A 15,876-nucleotide genomic window follows, 5' to 3' on the forward strand; every position below is an offset into this window, starting at 1 on the left:
GTACATCATATGGTGTCGTCTTGCAAGAGACCCGTCACTGGATTACATGCCATTTTATAGATGAACCAGAGGCCAGAAGGTCAAGTACACTTCCCGGGGTCACTCAGCTACTCAGCAGTGGAGCTGGGACTTTTAATCCAGGTCTGCCAGACTCCAGAGGCCATGCTCTTTACTCTTTACCATGCTGCCTTGCGTCAGTGACCAAATCTACTTAGGGAGGAGATTTGAGAGTGGCGGCCTCCTTGACGTGAGTCAGGGGGAGAGGGAATGATAGCCCTGGGAGTTGGGTGCGCGTTGATCTGTTGGGTGCTAGTGAAACAGTTGACAGTAGGAATGAAGCAGTGGGAATGGATATACTGTTCAGACACACATCCATCTACACCCTTGCACCCCACACCCCTTCCTCTTCTGGTTTGGTCCTGGCACCCAGAAGCATTCCTCTGGCCTCTCTGGATGTGGGGCTGTGGTGGAGACACTCACAGCATGGCTGCGTCCTGCATGGCTGCTCCCTGATCTCTTAGTCTCCTACTCCAAGGTTCTAGGCAGGTGAAGTACTAAGAGCTAGGTAAGTAGGTTGTGGAAGTTCCTGCGTGTCTGTACCGGAGTGAGACTGTTGGCACCCCTTGGGCATGCAGCCCGGGGTGTGGCTGACTTGAATGCTCCACAGCAGAGGGAGCGACCCCTCATTAGGAAAAGCTGGAAATACCTAGTCTGATGGGGAGGGAGCCTCAGCTGCAGTACCTTTCCCTTGCTACCAGATGGCTTGCTGGGGATGTTCCTGAAACGCCTCTCGTCCCAGCTCATCCTGCTGCAAGCGTGGACCTCCCACCTCTGGAAAATGTTTTACGATGCCCGGAAGCCCCGAAGTCAGATTAAGAATGAGATCAACATTGACACCCTGGCCCGAGATGAATTCAACCTCCAGAAGATGATGGTGATGGTGACAGCCTCAGGCAAGGTGAGAGAGGGTTAAGTGCCAGGTACCAAACTTTTTCAGGTACCAGGAGCGGTCGGGGAGAGGGCCCATTCTAATTTTCACGGATAGAATCAGTTCTTAGGTTTGTCTTTCTAGGAGTGAGCCAGCTGTTTGTTTATCTTGCAGCTTTTTGGCATTGAGAGCAGTTCTGGCACCATCTTGTGGAAACAGTATCTCCCCAATGTCCAGCCAGACTCCTCCTTTACACTGATGGTCCAGAGAACCACCGCTCACTTCCCCCATCCCCCACAGTGCACCCTGCTTGTAAAGGACAAGGTGAGGCCACCTCGGATCGGAGCAAAAGTGGTGTGGCTTTTTGGTGTTTCGTAATTTAAATTTATCCTAGGCCTTTGGATTCTGTGAGAGTTAAAGATGGGTGTATTCAGGGGTTAGAGCTCTGTTTCTTCCAGTTTTTGGCCTGAGAGGATAAAGCATCCAGGACTGATGTGGAATTGACTGAAACGCGAGTGGGATTCACCAGATCCGTAGTAAGCCAGCACACCGTCTTCCCAAACATGGACGCTGTTAGTAGCTGAGCAGCTGTTTTGTTGCCTCTAGATGAGGGAGAGCAGGACATAAAGCTATTTCTAACTCTCCCTTACTGAATTAGATGGATTTTTGTGGGTTCATTCTGGTAGTGTTAGAAAGGGGGCTTGGGAGACATTCTCCTGGAATGACTGCCCTGGGGTTGCTGAATTGGTTCTTGACTGTTATTTGTTCCACAGCGTGCCCAGTTCTTGGTTAGCTTTGGAGTCAAGAGGAAGTTTGACTATTTTTCCTTTTGACACATTAGCCTCAGGGATCATTCACCTTCAACCAAGACAATTTTCCACAAAGAGGGCAAAGACTTTCCAGTTTTCCCCCTTGGATTTGCATTCTTTGCATGTTGGTGGAGGCTGACACTTTGCCCATTTCAGGAGACAGGAATGAGTTCTCTCTATGTCTTCAATCCCATTTTTGGGAAGTGGAGTCAGGTGGCTCCCCCGGTGCTGAAGCGCCCCATCTTGCAGTCTTTGCTTCTCCCCATCATGGATCAAGACTATGCCAAGGTTCTTCTGTTGGTAGATGATGAGTACAAGGTATGACCCCTTCAGAGTGGCTGGGGAACATCTGAGTGGAGCCGGGTGTGGGGGAGGGGTGGTCAGACAGTAGCCCACGGACCAGAGATGGGAGCCGTTCGCAGTCAGCGCATGTTTGGCCTTGAAGGGCATCTCTAAGCGACTTGGTCACTCTTTCTGCACTTGTGGAAACTTAGGGTCTCAACAGAACTAAGTTTAAGCCCTAACTGAGTTCAGTAGACTTTAATTCTTTTAAGATTTGCTGTTTTATTTTATTGTTATTTTTTAAGTTTCAGGTGTACAAAACAATGTAATAGTTAGACATTTATACCCCTCACAAGGCGATAACTCCCTTCCCCCAATCTACTATCCTTTACCCCTTTGGTATCATATACAGCTGTTACAATTCCATTGACTATTCCCTATGCTGTTCTCTATATCCTGTGACTGTACGTACATATATAATTATAGTTGACATTCCATTCGGCTGCGGCTGTACAGTGCAGTGGTCAGGCATCTACATAGTCCATGAAATGGTCTCCCTAATAAGACCTGCTCTTTTAGTCTTAAGGTTCTCTTTGGTGGGAAATAGTAATGAGCATTGAGAAACGGCTTAGACGTTCCTAACCTTTTCCATTAACTCTTTTCTTGGGCTTTCTGGGGTTTTCAAGGTCACAGCTTTCCCAGCCACTCGGAATGTCTTGCGACAGCTACATGAGCTGGCCCCTTCCATCTTCTTCTATTTGGTGGATGCAGAACAGGGGCGGCTGTGTGGATATCGACTTCGAAAGGTAGGGAAGGGGGCATCCTGGCGGCACCCTTTGTAGGAGGGATGTGGGTGTCCCCTGGTTATTTGGCTAAGTGAATTATACTATTCATTTATCGTGTATTTAGATCAGCATAGGCCTAATGTCTGATTCAAAGTCATTTTCATGTTTCCTGAGCAGTTACTACATGGCAGGCATGATTCTAGGTGCTGTGGAAAAAACAGTGAACAATAGACAAAACTGTTCCATGGAGCTTTCATTCCACATTCCTTTTCTACAGTCCTCTTTGGAGAGGGTGGGAGGCAGGAATGGGGGTTGAGCAATAGTACTTTCTATATGAAGGTGAAGTTATTAACCAACTCTTGATAGAATGTATGCTTTGAATTTTATTTCTAGAAATGGGGTTGATTTGCTCTGATCCTGACATATTTGAGTCCAATTCTTGCAAACAGTGCTGCACACAGGCTCTGAAATCTAGCTCGGAGGTTCACATGGCGTGGTCTCGGTCTCGTTAGCAGAGCTGCATGAGGAGTGGTTTGGGCGTGTCCTCACCAGGTGGCCCTTCCATCCTCTAGGGCCTCTGCAAAGGCCCCGTAGTGTAGAGGCCGAGAGCTTGGACCGAGCTGCCTGCGTGAAACCTCGCTTCCTCACTTACTAACTTCATGACCTTGGGCATATGACTGCTCTGGCCCTCTGTTTTCTCATCTGTGAAAGAAGATGATCACAGTACCTACCTCACAGGGTTATGATGAGGATCCAGGGAGTTCATACATGCAAATTACATCATGCCTGGCACATGGTAAATGCCATCTAAGTGTTACCTGTTGTTTTAAGAATGCACTGCCCTTTCTGACATTTTGTAACAGCCAACCTTTACCATAAACAGCATAGGAAATGTCTACCCAGAAAATACATTCTTTACCCTCGTGAGTTAAAAAAAAATTGTCCTTCCAAGTTGATGAAAAGGAGACCCTAAAAGAAACAGCTCTTTTTGGATAGAGGGGAATGAACTGGAGTGTGGGTGGCATGAGTCAGTGGAGTCCTGAGGATGTCATCGGAGTACACGATGGCCAAGGGCAGACAAAGGAGGCAGAGCACACATGGGGATTCGGCCACGTGTGTCTGACAGTATCTGAGCTCCGAGGGAGTTTACTGGTGACCTTCTCCTCTGGGGGTGTTTTAGTGCGTTCTAATTTTTTCACAGGAGCCCGTGGCAATGAAGCCTTGTTTGTTCTTAATAAAAAGTTTTATTTAAAAAATATTTAAATAATGCATGAATCCATTCTCATTATAAAAGATTAAATTGACACACAAGTGCACAAGCAAAATGTGAATGACCCCTTTTCAGCCGCATTCCCTTCCCAGACGGACCACCTGTCAGGAGCTGGCGGCACATCTTCCCACTCTCCTGGCTGTGTATTTACAATACTGTACGAACAGCTGTATGGACACACACACGTGCGTTTCATAGATAGCTTTTCTTAGTGAAATGGAATTCACCTGTATTATTGATAGGAAATTTGCTCTTTTTCTACCTCATTATCTTGTTCAACCCAATTTTTATTAAAGTATGATACTGAAAAACAGTCAGACACCTGAGGTTACGGCTCCATGACCTTCACAAAGGGACCTCTGTGGACACAGCAGTCAGATCAGGAAGCAGAATGGCACCAGCACCCAGGAGGCCCGTGTGCCCCTTTCTAGTCGCTACCCCGTTGCCCCCCTCTCCCCCCGGCTCCATGTAATTCCACAGTATGGATGTCTACTAACGTATTTCACCATAAAGCTTTGCTATGTTTCCTTTGACTAGAAAGAATACTTGCTGTAAAACTTAGAGGTCCCTGCCAGCTCGGTAATTCGCTGCTGGCCCAGTGTACAGGAATGTGATACATTTTTTTTGGATATTTTCTTCTCAGATACACAGTGGGATACTGGCTGTAGTAGCTTTCTTAATCAAACTGAGAGTTCCAGAACTTCCCCCCAAACTAGATCCTTGTTGTTGTTTTTTAGGAGCTCTGATCTCTGTTTCTTACGGCACAGGCCCCAGACAGTGAACTGTGGGACGTGTCTACGTACAGCAGTCTCAGGTCTAGGGGTACCTTCCTGATCACAAGTGCCGGCTCTTTTTCCCTCCCTCTAGGATCTCACCACTGAACTCAGCTGGGAGTTGACCATTCCCCCAGAAGTACAGCGCATTGTCAAGGTGACCGGGAAGCGCAGCAGCGAGCACGTGCACTCTCAGGGCCGCGTGATGGGGGACCGCAGCGTGCTCTACAAGGTACAGCAGCCAGGGCTGAAATCCTAGCTCCAGGATTTGGTCGGTCTGTGACCTTCAGCGAGTCACTCAACCCCTTCGAGCCTTAGTTTATTGTCTGTGAAATGGGCATACTGTGCCCCCGTCTTAGGGTGTTTGTGCTGATCACATGAGGTACTCGGCTTAGCTTAGTGCCTGGCTCACGCCACTAGCCAGCAGATGTTAGCTGTTGTTATTGTTAGTGGTAGCCCTGATAGAGCTTTCTGGGGCTAACCCTCAGTTGATCCATCAGAAACTCCTCTGTGATCGAGCACTCTAGTTAGTGGTAGAAGGAGGGAGATGGAGAGGTAACCAGTGGGCCACAGAACTGTCTGTCCTATGAAAGCATGGAGTCATTGTAGCAGTGGACATTAATGACACCCTGGGGCACAGCAGAGACTGAGTTAGAGGAGGAGACGGAATAGGACAGGGTCAGGCGACCACAGAACTCGCTGGGGAAGCAGCTTCACCAGGCGTGAGGCAGAGTGCGAGTCCAACCTGGGCTCCCGTTGGACTGTCCAGGTTCCGGCGTGGCTCTGCCTCAGCCTAGCTGTTTGTCGTGGGTACTTTCTCAGGCTTCTGAAACTGCTATTTTCGCCAGCGGAGTGGGGATAGGCGCATCTCCGTCATAGGATTGTTTTGTAGACGAATGGTCGTGTGTGATGTGATTACCGTGGGGCCTCCACACCTGTAAATGACTGTGCTGTCGACCTGCATTCTTTCTTGTGGATCCCTTCCGTGTGGCCGCAGTCAGTTTTAATTGTTCAAAGGATCAACATAATACAAAGTCTAGAGCACATTTTGACTTGTACTGCAAAAAATATTTACTGTGTAATTTTATCTGTACAAGGTAAGATTTACTAGAGTACTTGTGTTTTCATATGTTGAAAGAATAGTAGTCAGGAGTAGTAGGGCTTTTAGATTCATATTCATTATGCAAATTTTTAAGGTTAGTCTTTTTTAAAATAAACTTTTTTGGGCGGCTTAATTTTAGATTTACAGAAAAACTGCAAAGGTAGTACATAGCATCCCATGTACCCCTTTTCTAGTCCCCCCCCAGTGGACCACGGGGCATCTGCCCAAGGCTATTCACTAAGGTTCAGTCTTCATTTGGGTCCCAGCAGCTTTTCCATTAATGTCCTTTTCTGTCCCAGGATCCCCACTGCATTTAGTTCTCAGGCCTCTTCAGTTTCCTCTGGTCTTTGACTGTTTTTCAGTCTTACCTTGTTTTCATGACCTTGATTGTTTTGAAGAGTACTTGGGTGTTGTGTAGAATACCTCTCAATTTTGGCTTGTCTGATGTGTTTCTCGTGGCCAGACTGTGGTTATGGATTTTGCAGAAGGAATACCGCAGAGGTGAAGTAGCAAAAAAACTTTTCTTTTTTTTTTGAGTGCCACCTGGATGCCAGTCAGTGTTTCAGACACTGGGGCATATCAGTGAACAAAATAGACAACCTTTCCTGTCCTCATGAGGCTTTCATTATATTTCGGAGAGGCTAATAAGGAAAATAGGTAAATTATATAGAATATTAGAGGGTGACCAGTTCTATAGAAAAATGCAAAGCTGAGAGGAGGGGAAGGGAGTAGGATTGGGGAGGATACAGATTAAAATGGGGTGATTAAGGAGGGTCCCACTGAGAAAGTGACACTTAAGTGAAACTTGAAGGAGGAAGTGAGTCATGATATTTGGGGGAAGAGCCTTCCAGACAGGGAAGCCAGAGCATTCCTGCAATGTTCCAGAAACAGCAAGGAGGGTAGTATGACTAGAACAGGGTCAGTGAGGAGGAGAGTCTGGGTTGCTGAGGTCAGAGAGGTGACAGGGCCAGATCATAGGCCATCACTCTGGCCTTTGAGTGAGATAAAGAGCCGTGGGGAAGTTTTGAGCAGAGAAGTGACAAAAATGACTGAAGTTTAAGAGGCTCACTTGGCCTGCTGTGTTGAGACTAGACTGTCTCGGGCCACGGCGGAGAGCAGGAATACAATTAGGCTAGTAGTCCAGGGGAGATGATGGCGGCTTAAAGTGGGTCGCTTGGGGTGCTAAGGCATCTGATTCTGCATACTTCTGAAGGTAGAGCCAATAGGATATGTGGATGGGTAGGATATTTGTGTGTGAGTTAGAAAGGAGTTGGGGTCTGATGACCCATCAGAAAAGGGTCTGGTGACTCAGAGGTTCCAGGTCTGCGACACTGACACGGGCGGCTTGAGGGGAGCAGGTTTTCGCAGGGGCAGAAGTTCAGTGTTCAGTGTGTAGCAGGAGTTCGGTGTGGGGCTCGTCAAGTTTGAGGTGAGACATCTAAGAAGAGATACTGAGCTGGCAGCCTGTTTGTCCATCTGGAGTTCAGCGAGAGGTCTGTCTTGGACGTGTAAAGTCGGGCCTTGCCAGCACCCAGAGATGGTGTGACGGCCGTGAGATTGGCTGAGGTCACCACAAGAGATCAGGCACATGGGACGATCCTGCAGGGCAGACTGAGAAGGCATGGCCAGGAAGGCATGGCCAGGAACGCCAGGGAGCTGGTGTCCTGGACGCCAAGTGGAGAAAGTGTCCCCGGAAGGGAGTGAGCCCCTGGGTCACGTGGTACCAGTAGGTCAATTCAGGTAAGAACTGAGACTCATCGTCGATTCAGTGATAGGGAGGACGCCGGTGGAGAGAAAAAGCCCGAGGCACAGTGTCCTCAGGTCGGTCGGTGGGCACACCGGGGCTGGAGCTCGTTACCATGTGCTGTGTCTGTGAGTGGAGAGAGTTGCTTAAGTACTTGAGACAGTTCACCTGTGAGGTGTGGGTAATAGCTGCTGTGCAAGGTGGTTTGTGGGAGTCAGTGAAGTGGTGTCGGAGAGCCCCTGGCCTGGCAGCCGGCACCCAACGTGTGCAGTGGTGACAACTCTGAACAGGCAGCTCTTCTGCCCAGAAACCCACTTCCCCCCCAGGCCTGACTGCCCAGGGCTCACGATGTGCCCTTGTGGTTCTGAGGGAGCTCTTCCCCCTCCTGCCCAGAGCCTGAACCCCAACCTGCTGGCCGTGGTGACAGAGAGCACAGACGGACACCACGAGCGCTCCTTCATCGGCATCTTCCTCGTGGACGGCGTCACTGGGCGCATCATCCACTCCTCCATGCAGCGGAAAGCCAAGGGGCCCGTCCACATCGTGCACTCCGAGAACTGGGTGGTGGTAAGAGCTCGCTCGGGACATGGCAGCGCAGGACAAGTGGCTGGTCTCCCTGCAGCTGAGGTCCCTTCACTGCCTCTGGTTCCAGAAACCAGCTGCTGCTTTGTGTTTTCAGAGGTCCCCAGACGCCTGGAAGGCAGCAGGGAGTGCGGGTTGGGGGTTAGGCTCAGGAAGCAGACTGCCTGGGTTTGTTCGCAGCACCTCCATCCCCGACTGTAAACCTTGAACTCGTTATTTAAGCTCTCTGTGTTGCATCGTCTGTGAAATAGGGGTAGTAACAACCACCCTGAGTCTCGCTTGGAACAATGCCTAGCACACAGTAAGTGCTCACATGTTCGCTGTTATTATTCTGACTTCCAAGAACCATGAGACGAATTTTTTTTCTTGTTGTAAACTTTGGGTAGCTGAGAGAAAAACACTCTGAAAGCCAGTCAACTTGTTAGCAAGGAAGAAATCCGGGGTGCGGGTTGGTTCCTTTCCATCCTCGGCATGTGGCTAATGGGAAAGGTGCCTCCTATAATTCCCCGGTCCAGCGGGACCAGCAGCTAAGCCCCGGCTGCCCCTTTGCCCTCTGCAGTACCAGTACTGGAACACCAAGGCCCGGCGCAATGAATTTACCGTGCTGGAACTCTATGAGGGCACCGAGCAATACAATGCCACCGCTTTCAGCTCCCTGGACCGCCCCCAGCTGCCCCAGGTCCTCCAGCAGTCCTACATCTTCCCCTCCTCCATCAGTGCCATGGAAGCTACCATCACCGAGCGGGGTATCACCAGCCGGCACCTGCTTAGTGAGTGACTGGGAAGGGCTTCTGGGGCAGCCGGGTTCCCTTAGGCAGCCGCACGGAAGGACAGAGCTGGGCATGCGCTGCTGGCAGGGCCACGTTTGATCACTGCAAAGGAAGGTCAGCAAGGGGGCTTTACGTCAGCAGCAAAAGGCCTGGAATCTGGCTTTGCCACCAAGATAGACGACACATCTCTCAGTTCTCATTTCTGATGAACCACTTACCTTCTCTGTTCTGCATTTTCACCTCGCTCAGAACCTGACCCCTGATAGATGGCTCACAGATGGCTGTGCTGATTGATGCTACAGAATGTGGCCTGGGTTAGGGTTCATCCTCTTAAGTCCACACCCAGGACGTGGTGATGGTGCTGTAAGCTGCTCTGTCTAGTTGATTTTACCAAAGATGTTTGGGACTCGGAGCTTTGCTAGGCACTCGGCACCAGTTTTATTCTGAAATGAGGACAGCCCTTCCTGACTCCAGCAGGCTCTCCTGCCCTCTGGCCCTCCCTGGCCTCGTGCAGCAGAGCACGGCTTGTATTTGGCTAATGGAAGGAGCCTCGCTTGGTCGGGGCAGGTCGTATTAGAGGGAAAGGAGAGGGATGAAGAAATCTAAGTGGCCTGCCATGCTCTTCTCTCATTACTACCCATTTCTTGGTTCTAGAACTTTATTTTCTGAAGTCTCAGGATATGTGAGGGAACCAGTATCTTCAAAAGTGGGGACCTCCCTTCAGACCCATGTGTATTAATTGGATTATCGCTTTTGGCCACTCCAGGAGCCTCACTGACCTATTTTTTGGGTTTAAACCCAATTTTAAATTTCTGTGATAACGACATTTTGGGAATGAGCCTCTTCTGGGATTGGCTTAGTGTGAATGTTCCCTTGACTTCCTTCTGTGCAGTTGGGCTGCCTTCCGGAGCAATTCTGTCCCTTCCTAAGGCCCTGCTGGATCCCCGCCGTCCTGAGATCCCAACAGAACAGAGCAGGTGAGACCCTCGTGGGCAGTATGAAGGCTCCGACCTTCAGGAACTTAACCTGTTGGCTGAGTGGGGTCCTTAGTCCGCCACGGGCTGCCCTGTGCTCGCGGGCAGGGGTAGAGCCATGAACAAGTCTGACAGATACGTCTGCCCTCACCGAGTCGGCCGTCTGCTGGGGGAGGTGGACAGTAACTAAGAGAAACTGTTAGGTGCTCATAAATCCTGAGGAGAAGAACGTGGAAAAGGGTCAGGGGCCATGAAGCTTTGGGGAAAAGGCGTGTGCGTGGTTCAGCTTTGAGAGGGTGGCCTGGGAAAACCCCTCTGGAATGGTGACCTTTGAGTCAAGACTGGAAGGAGGTAAGGAGCTAGCCTGGCGGAATCTGAAGGAGAACTTTCCAGCAGAGGGAATAGCCAGCGCAGATGCCCTGAGATCACGTCTGGTGAGCTGGAGGACGGGCTGGAGGACGGGCTGGAGAATGTGATGGGGACGCTGGGAAATGCGGTCAGGGACATGATGTGCTGGGTCGTGTGGGGAAGCCAATAGCTTGTCATCATCAGTATTAATTTTGGTAATTCCAGCCACCATCTCTGCATATTTTCTCGCCTCTATCCCGAATTCTCTTCCCTCCGGAGCGTGAGGTCTGTGAGCAGCATGAGGAGGCAGTAGGTCTGCCTTTGCACACGAGGGGAGAGGAGTATGGTTTGGAGGTTGCGAGAGGGCAGAGGGCAGAGGGCGAAGCCTGGGAAGGAACACGGGATGATGAAAGGGCTTTAAGAGGAGTGTAGACAGAGGCATTCTGGAGTAAAGCGCAGGAATTAGCCCAGTTGCCCAAAGGTTTGGTTCTAAAATGGTCCTGACTGTCCTTCCCGGGTGTGAAATACTGGGTGTCTGTGTGTTATTTGTTTTTAGGTTTAGAACAAGGTAGGAATTCAGATCTCAGTCTTTGTCTCCACATAGCTTGCTTTCTTGCAGCCTTCCTAACCTTTAGCTGCTACATTTTTAACTACCTAGAGCAAGTAAACTTTGAAGGAAGATCTGAGGCTAGATATGTGGCCTGGAAACCTCCCAGGGCTCCACAAGGGCAGCCAAGGGATCCACTTACAGCAATTCTGAATGCTGGTCCCGGCTGATGTTTTGCAGAGAGGAGAACCTAATCCCGTATTCTCCAGATGTACAGATACACGCAGAGCGATTCGTCAACTATAACCAGACAGTTTCTCGAATGCGAGGTATCTACACTGCTCCCTCAGGCCTGGAATCCACTTGTTTGGTGAGTAGAGCCCACGGCCATCCAGCGTGACAGCTGCTCTTGGTTTCACCCTTGGGAAAACAGCCGAGGGTTCCATTTCCTCTCCTACCCGAGTGGGGGGTTGCGCGGGTTACCGGCTGCCCTTCTTACGCATTTCTCGTCCCCTCTGCTTTCCAGGTTGTGGCATACGGTCTGGACATTTACCAAACTCGAGTCTACCCGTCCAAACAGTTCGATGTCCTGAAGGACGACTACGACTACGTGTTAATCAGCAGTGTCCTCTTTGGCCTGGTTTTTGCCACCATGATCACTAAGAGACTGGCACAGGTCAAACTCCTGAATCGTGCGTGGCGGTAAAGGCCTGGGACGCACTGCAGGCCAGCGGAGCGCCAAGGGGAGTGAGTGAAGGAGCTCCAGCTGCGGTCCCCAGGGTGCCAGAGGATGGTGTTGGGCACTCAGCTCAGTTATGACCCGAGCGGATGAAGATGGGGCATGTGTGGTGCCGCGTCGTCAGTGGGTGGAGGCTGAACTCACTCTCGGCTGAGAATCTGAGCATCTTGATGGACTTTCCTCTGAAGTCCAAAGGCCATTGCCCTGTTTCCTTTCTTTGCCCGTCTCTGAATGTTGTGGGGGTTTTTGTTGTTGTTGTTGTTTAAAATAAGACCTCTAAAGGATTTTTCTCTTTTCTGAGGCCTGTTTAAATTGACTTTGGTTTGCCTTTTTCCCCAGGTTTAGCTCAAAATCCTTCTGTTTCCCTGCTTCTTGCTTCCAAGTCGGAAGGGAACTCTTACTGACAACTCCACCTTACAGGTGCATTTGCTGGTTTACATTGGGGAGAAAGAAGATCCAGCCTCTCATAGCTTCTCTCCAAAGTAACTCCGGGTTGTGGAATCTCTGTTTGGTGTCAGATTTATTTTAACTAAGCCTCTAGTTTCATGCTCTCATTGTTTTAATTTATCAAAAGCCAAGTGTGTAAATAGCATCTTGGTTTGAGGTCACTGCCCATGCTTTTCACCTAAGGTGTGTCCGAGTGGAGGCCTGTTTAGTACTACTGAATTGTCTGAACCTTGAAGAGATTTCGAGGAGAAAGAATCGGCCCATTCCACAGTACCTCATAATCTCATTTCACTCAGAGGCCGGTCTAGCCAGCTCATAACCTAGTTAGAGAAAGTCGTCCGGTTTGGGACCTCATTATTTATTTTTAGCTTGAGATATAAATTAATGTGTGGGTCAGTAGATTTCTCTTAAAAGGAGATTTTAAATCTTACAGATCTTTAAGAAATGGAGGACAGGGGTCGGGGTAGGAAATTGGCATCTTGTGGACTGGCTGGGCTGTTTGTTGTCTCTGCTACGTATGAAAGATGTCCTAAACGTTTTCCCTCGTCCGTGGATTTTGGGAATGATGGGGTTTTTCTGTACTGTGAAGAATGATGTGTACAGAGTAGAGCTTCTCTAGTTCTTTGGGGGGAGAGGTATACTCAAGTGTCTGAATAAAGGGAGTGACGAACGACACAAATGTTGAAGTCCTTTTTTCTGCTTTAGGAACATCACTTGGGGCTATTTTTGCAGTAGAGGGGACAGAAAGCAGTGCAGAAATGGTTTTTTAAAACAAGACTTTTTTTATCTTTCTGTGGTTGTATGCTGATAGTAGATGATGGCAGAGAAAGAAGAAAAATGCTCATTTTACTTTAGGAATAAAATTACGAAATTGATTTTAATGAATGAACGTACGTCTATGGATCTCCTGAAAAAAAACAGGCATCTGTTCATCCTGACTCAACTTGGCTTATAGTGCGTAAGGTGACCCGGAAGAAGGGAAAAGGGGTACGGTAAAAGAATTCTGCCCTAGTTTGGAGAAAGCCTGGCTGGAGCTCTGCCTTCTACATAAACGTATGGCTGCCTCGTGGACCATTGCCTTGCTGCCTGGTCTCTTGCACAGCCCAATAAATCTGCAGGATTCTGGTTTCCGCTTACCTGCGTATGTGCCAGCACCTGAAAGAACAAGCTAATGGGAGGGAAGTGACCTGTCTTAAGTAAAACTCCCTGTATGTCAGCTTCAACCACAGCCTTTCTACTGAAAGGAACCTCAAAGCAGCAGTTTACAATCGCTAATGCTAACAGCATGTCTGTGTAAGTCTCCTCAGTCCTCAACCTCTCTTAATCATAACAGCAGCACTCAGTGCTGACCAGCTGTGCTCACCCTCTGCGTAGGACGGCTGAGGCTTCCCTTCACTTCTCTGATGGCTGTTCCCCATCTTCATTAATTAGGTTAGCTTTGGGCACCCCCTGCAATGAATACTTCATTTAAAAGGAGATTACTCAGTATTTTGGATGTCGTCATTTGTATTTATTTATTTTAGTTTGGGCAACATACAAGATTCCTTGGTGTAAAAATGTACAGCTAAATAGTTTTTAGTGATTCTCAGTCCCTGTTGGGAATAATGTAAAATGGTTTAAGGCTTTCGTTAATTTTTCCTTTGACTCTGGACAGGAATCAGTTATTGGGGAATGTGCATGAATTAAATAAATGTTTTAAATTTTTTTGGGGGAAAGGGAGTTAAACAGTAATGTATTTTGCCCCACCCACCCTCTTCTTAAAATCGTAGCTTATTGATTTAATACCACTCCTGGAAGAGGCTGGTATCTGTTCCCCTTCCCCCACTCCCAGCAATGAAAGGTGAGCAGGCTCACATGCAGATAATGCGGTTTTATTACTGACCCTGCAGTTTAATATCAAAACAAGTTATGGAGTTAAACTTTCCTGAAATCCAAATAATTTCTTAGCATTCCTCTAATATTTATTTTTCTTAGAGTCTACAATTCTAAATTGTGAGTTAACTCCTTCTGCCTTTCTCTGTGGAGTCGAATTCTGGGCCTTGACTACCTACCTTTTGTCTGCACTGGAACAGATGTGTAACTTCTTGAAGGCATTCCTTTCGTTTTTTATTTAGCTATAAATCCTTGTCAGGCTCTTTCATTTTAATGAGAGGGTGTTACTCCTTTCCTAAGCCTTAAAGATTGCTAAACTGTATAGCTCCTTGATTCTCTAGCACCACATAAGAGCTATGCCCCAGGAAGTTTAATGTAGAACCTCTTGGGCAGTATCTCACCTTGGTACAAAAAGCACTTGGGACAGCTTACACAAACACCAATGACACACGATAAAAAAATCAACAAGGTGAAAACAGCAACGAGAATTAAAACTCAAAGGAGATTGGTTCAGACACAATTGTGGTGGACCCCCCTTATATACATATAATCCATCTTTTCTTCAGGCTACTGGAAAATGGATCCCTAGCTTAAACCAGACCAGCAGAGAACTAGCTGTGCGTCTAGATTGAAGTTGGGGGGCAGTATTTTGTCATAGCCTGTCCTCAGGAATGGATTTTAGAATTTGGTGCTGGATTGATTCTAGAGGTTGTTTACCATATGTAGACCAATGAAACTTCCTCCTGGGCTCAATATCGGGAATAGTTGTGTCTTAAATCACTTGAAAATTTTTTCCCCTTGATTGTAAAGAGAACATGCATATTTTAGAAAAATTTTAAACACAAAAATTAATGTGGACTAGTATTAACATTAATTACTTATGGGCATTGTCAGTTTAGTACAAACTCTTCCGTAATGGGATCGTGCTATTCTGCCACTTGTTATTTCAACTTACACATTTTAAACATTGTATATTCATAGAGGCTCTAAGTCCTTTCTGGAACAAATTAGGATAGAAATTTTAGATTTGTAATTTGCCCATAGAAATTGCTATTCTTTTAAAAAGCTTATTACATAAACTACAGCGATCAGAATCACCCCAAGAATTATTTACTGATTTCTGCTCATTTAAAATTTTATTTTGAAGTAATGAATCTATTGTTTCTCTACATCCTTTGCTTTCTTGCCTTCTCAGCATCTGGCTGGTCTCAAATCTAAACTCCATAAAGCTTTCCCCATTGCTTTGGGCTACCCAGGAGCTCTGGGTTCCCGGAATGCTAACCACACAACTTCCTGAATGATGTATCCTGGCACTTTATTTCAGTCATTTTGTGTCTCCTAGGGATGGATAAACTGTTTTCTGACTTCCTCATTACCTTAAGCACGAAGCTGCTACTTGATCAATAGTTCCCCAAATGGTAACACCTTCTTCATAGAAGCCTTAGGACATTCGTCCCTAGTTTCTTAACTTGCTAGTGCCTCTTGTTGACTTAGTAAGGAATTCTTACATTGAAATGCCAAGACATAGTCCTACCCACCTTTACGGGTACACCTTGCCTGGAACACAAGCTCTGACAAACCCGATTATGATACTTCAAACAAATGCTCACCGGATCAATATGGGAAAAGAGCTCTGTGGTACCATAATTTCTATTTTAAAAGGGAAAGGTATCTTTTTGGTATTACATTTCTGTGTACTTATACAAACAAAATAAACAGAGCTTTGATTACTTAGACTCAAAGTCCGAATAGGCTTTAGAAAACACTACTCTTTATAACAACTACCTTAGTATTGAAAACCTGACAAGTATTATTCCATAAAACAAGGCAGACAATATTCTGGGCGCTTTTATTTTTTTTGTAAATGTAAACCGAGAGGTCCCACCTGCGTTTCCATAATGAAG

General features: G+C 47.5%; 1 protein-coding gene across 4 annotated transcripts in view; it reads left to right on the forward strand.

Moving 5' to 3' along the window:
- EMC1 (ER membrane protein complex subunit 1) overlaps positions 1 to 12,987 on the forward strand; it is a 23,985-nt gene extending 10,998 nt beyond the window's left edge. For all 4 annotated transcript variants that reach the window (XM_081055632.1, XM_081055631.1, XM_081055633.1 and 1 more), the window contains exons 14-23: positions 759 to 958; positions 1,103 to 1,252; positions 1,894 to 2,055; positions 2,706 to 2,825; positions 4,942 to 5,079; positions 8,087 to 8,260; positions 8,835 to 9,045; positions 9,938 to 10,022; positions 11,155 to 11,284; positions 11,441 to 12,987. In XM_081055632.1, coding sequence (XP_080911758.1) covers positions 759 to 958; positions 1,103 to 1,252; positions 1,894 to 2,055; positions 2,706 to 2,825; positions 4,942 to 5,079; positions 8,087 to 8,260; positions 8,835 to 9,045; positions 9,938 to 10,022; positions 11,155 to 11,284; positions 11,441 to 11,620 — 1,550 coding nt within the window. In that variant the 3' untranslated portion in view covers positions 11,621 to 12,987. The remainder of the gene's footprint in view (positions 1 to 758; positions 959 to 1,102; positions 1,253 to 1,893; positions 2,056 to 2,705; positions 2,826 to 4,941; positions 5,080 to 8,086; positions 8,261 to 8,834; positions 9,046 to 9,937; positions 10,023 to 11,154; positions 11,285 to 11,440) is intronic.
- The last annotated feature ends 2,889 nt before the right edge of the window (positions 12,988 to 15,876 follow it).

Source organism: Rhinolophus hipposideros (genome assembly GCF_964194185.1).
Source record: "Rhinolophus hipposideros genome assembly, chromosome: 8".
NCBI lineage: Eukaryota > Metazoa > Chordata > Mammalia > Chiroptera > Rhinolophidae > Rhinolophus > Rhinolophus hipposideros.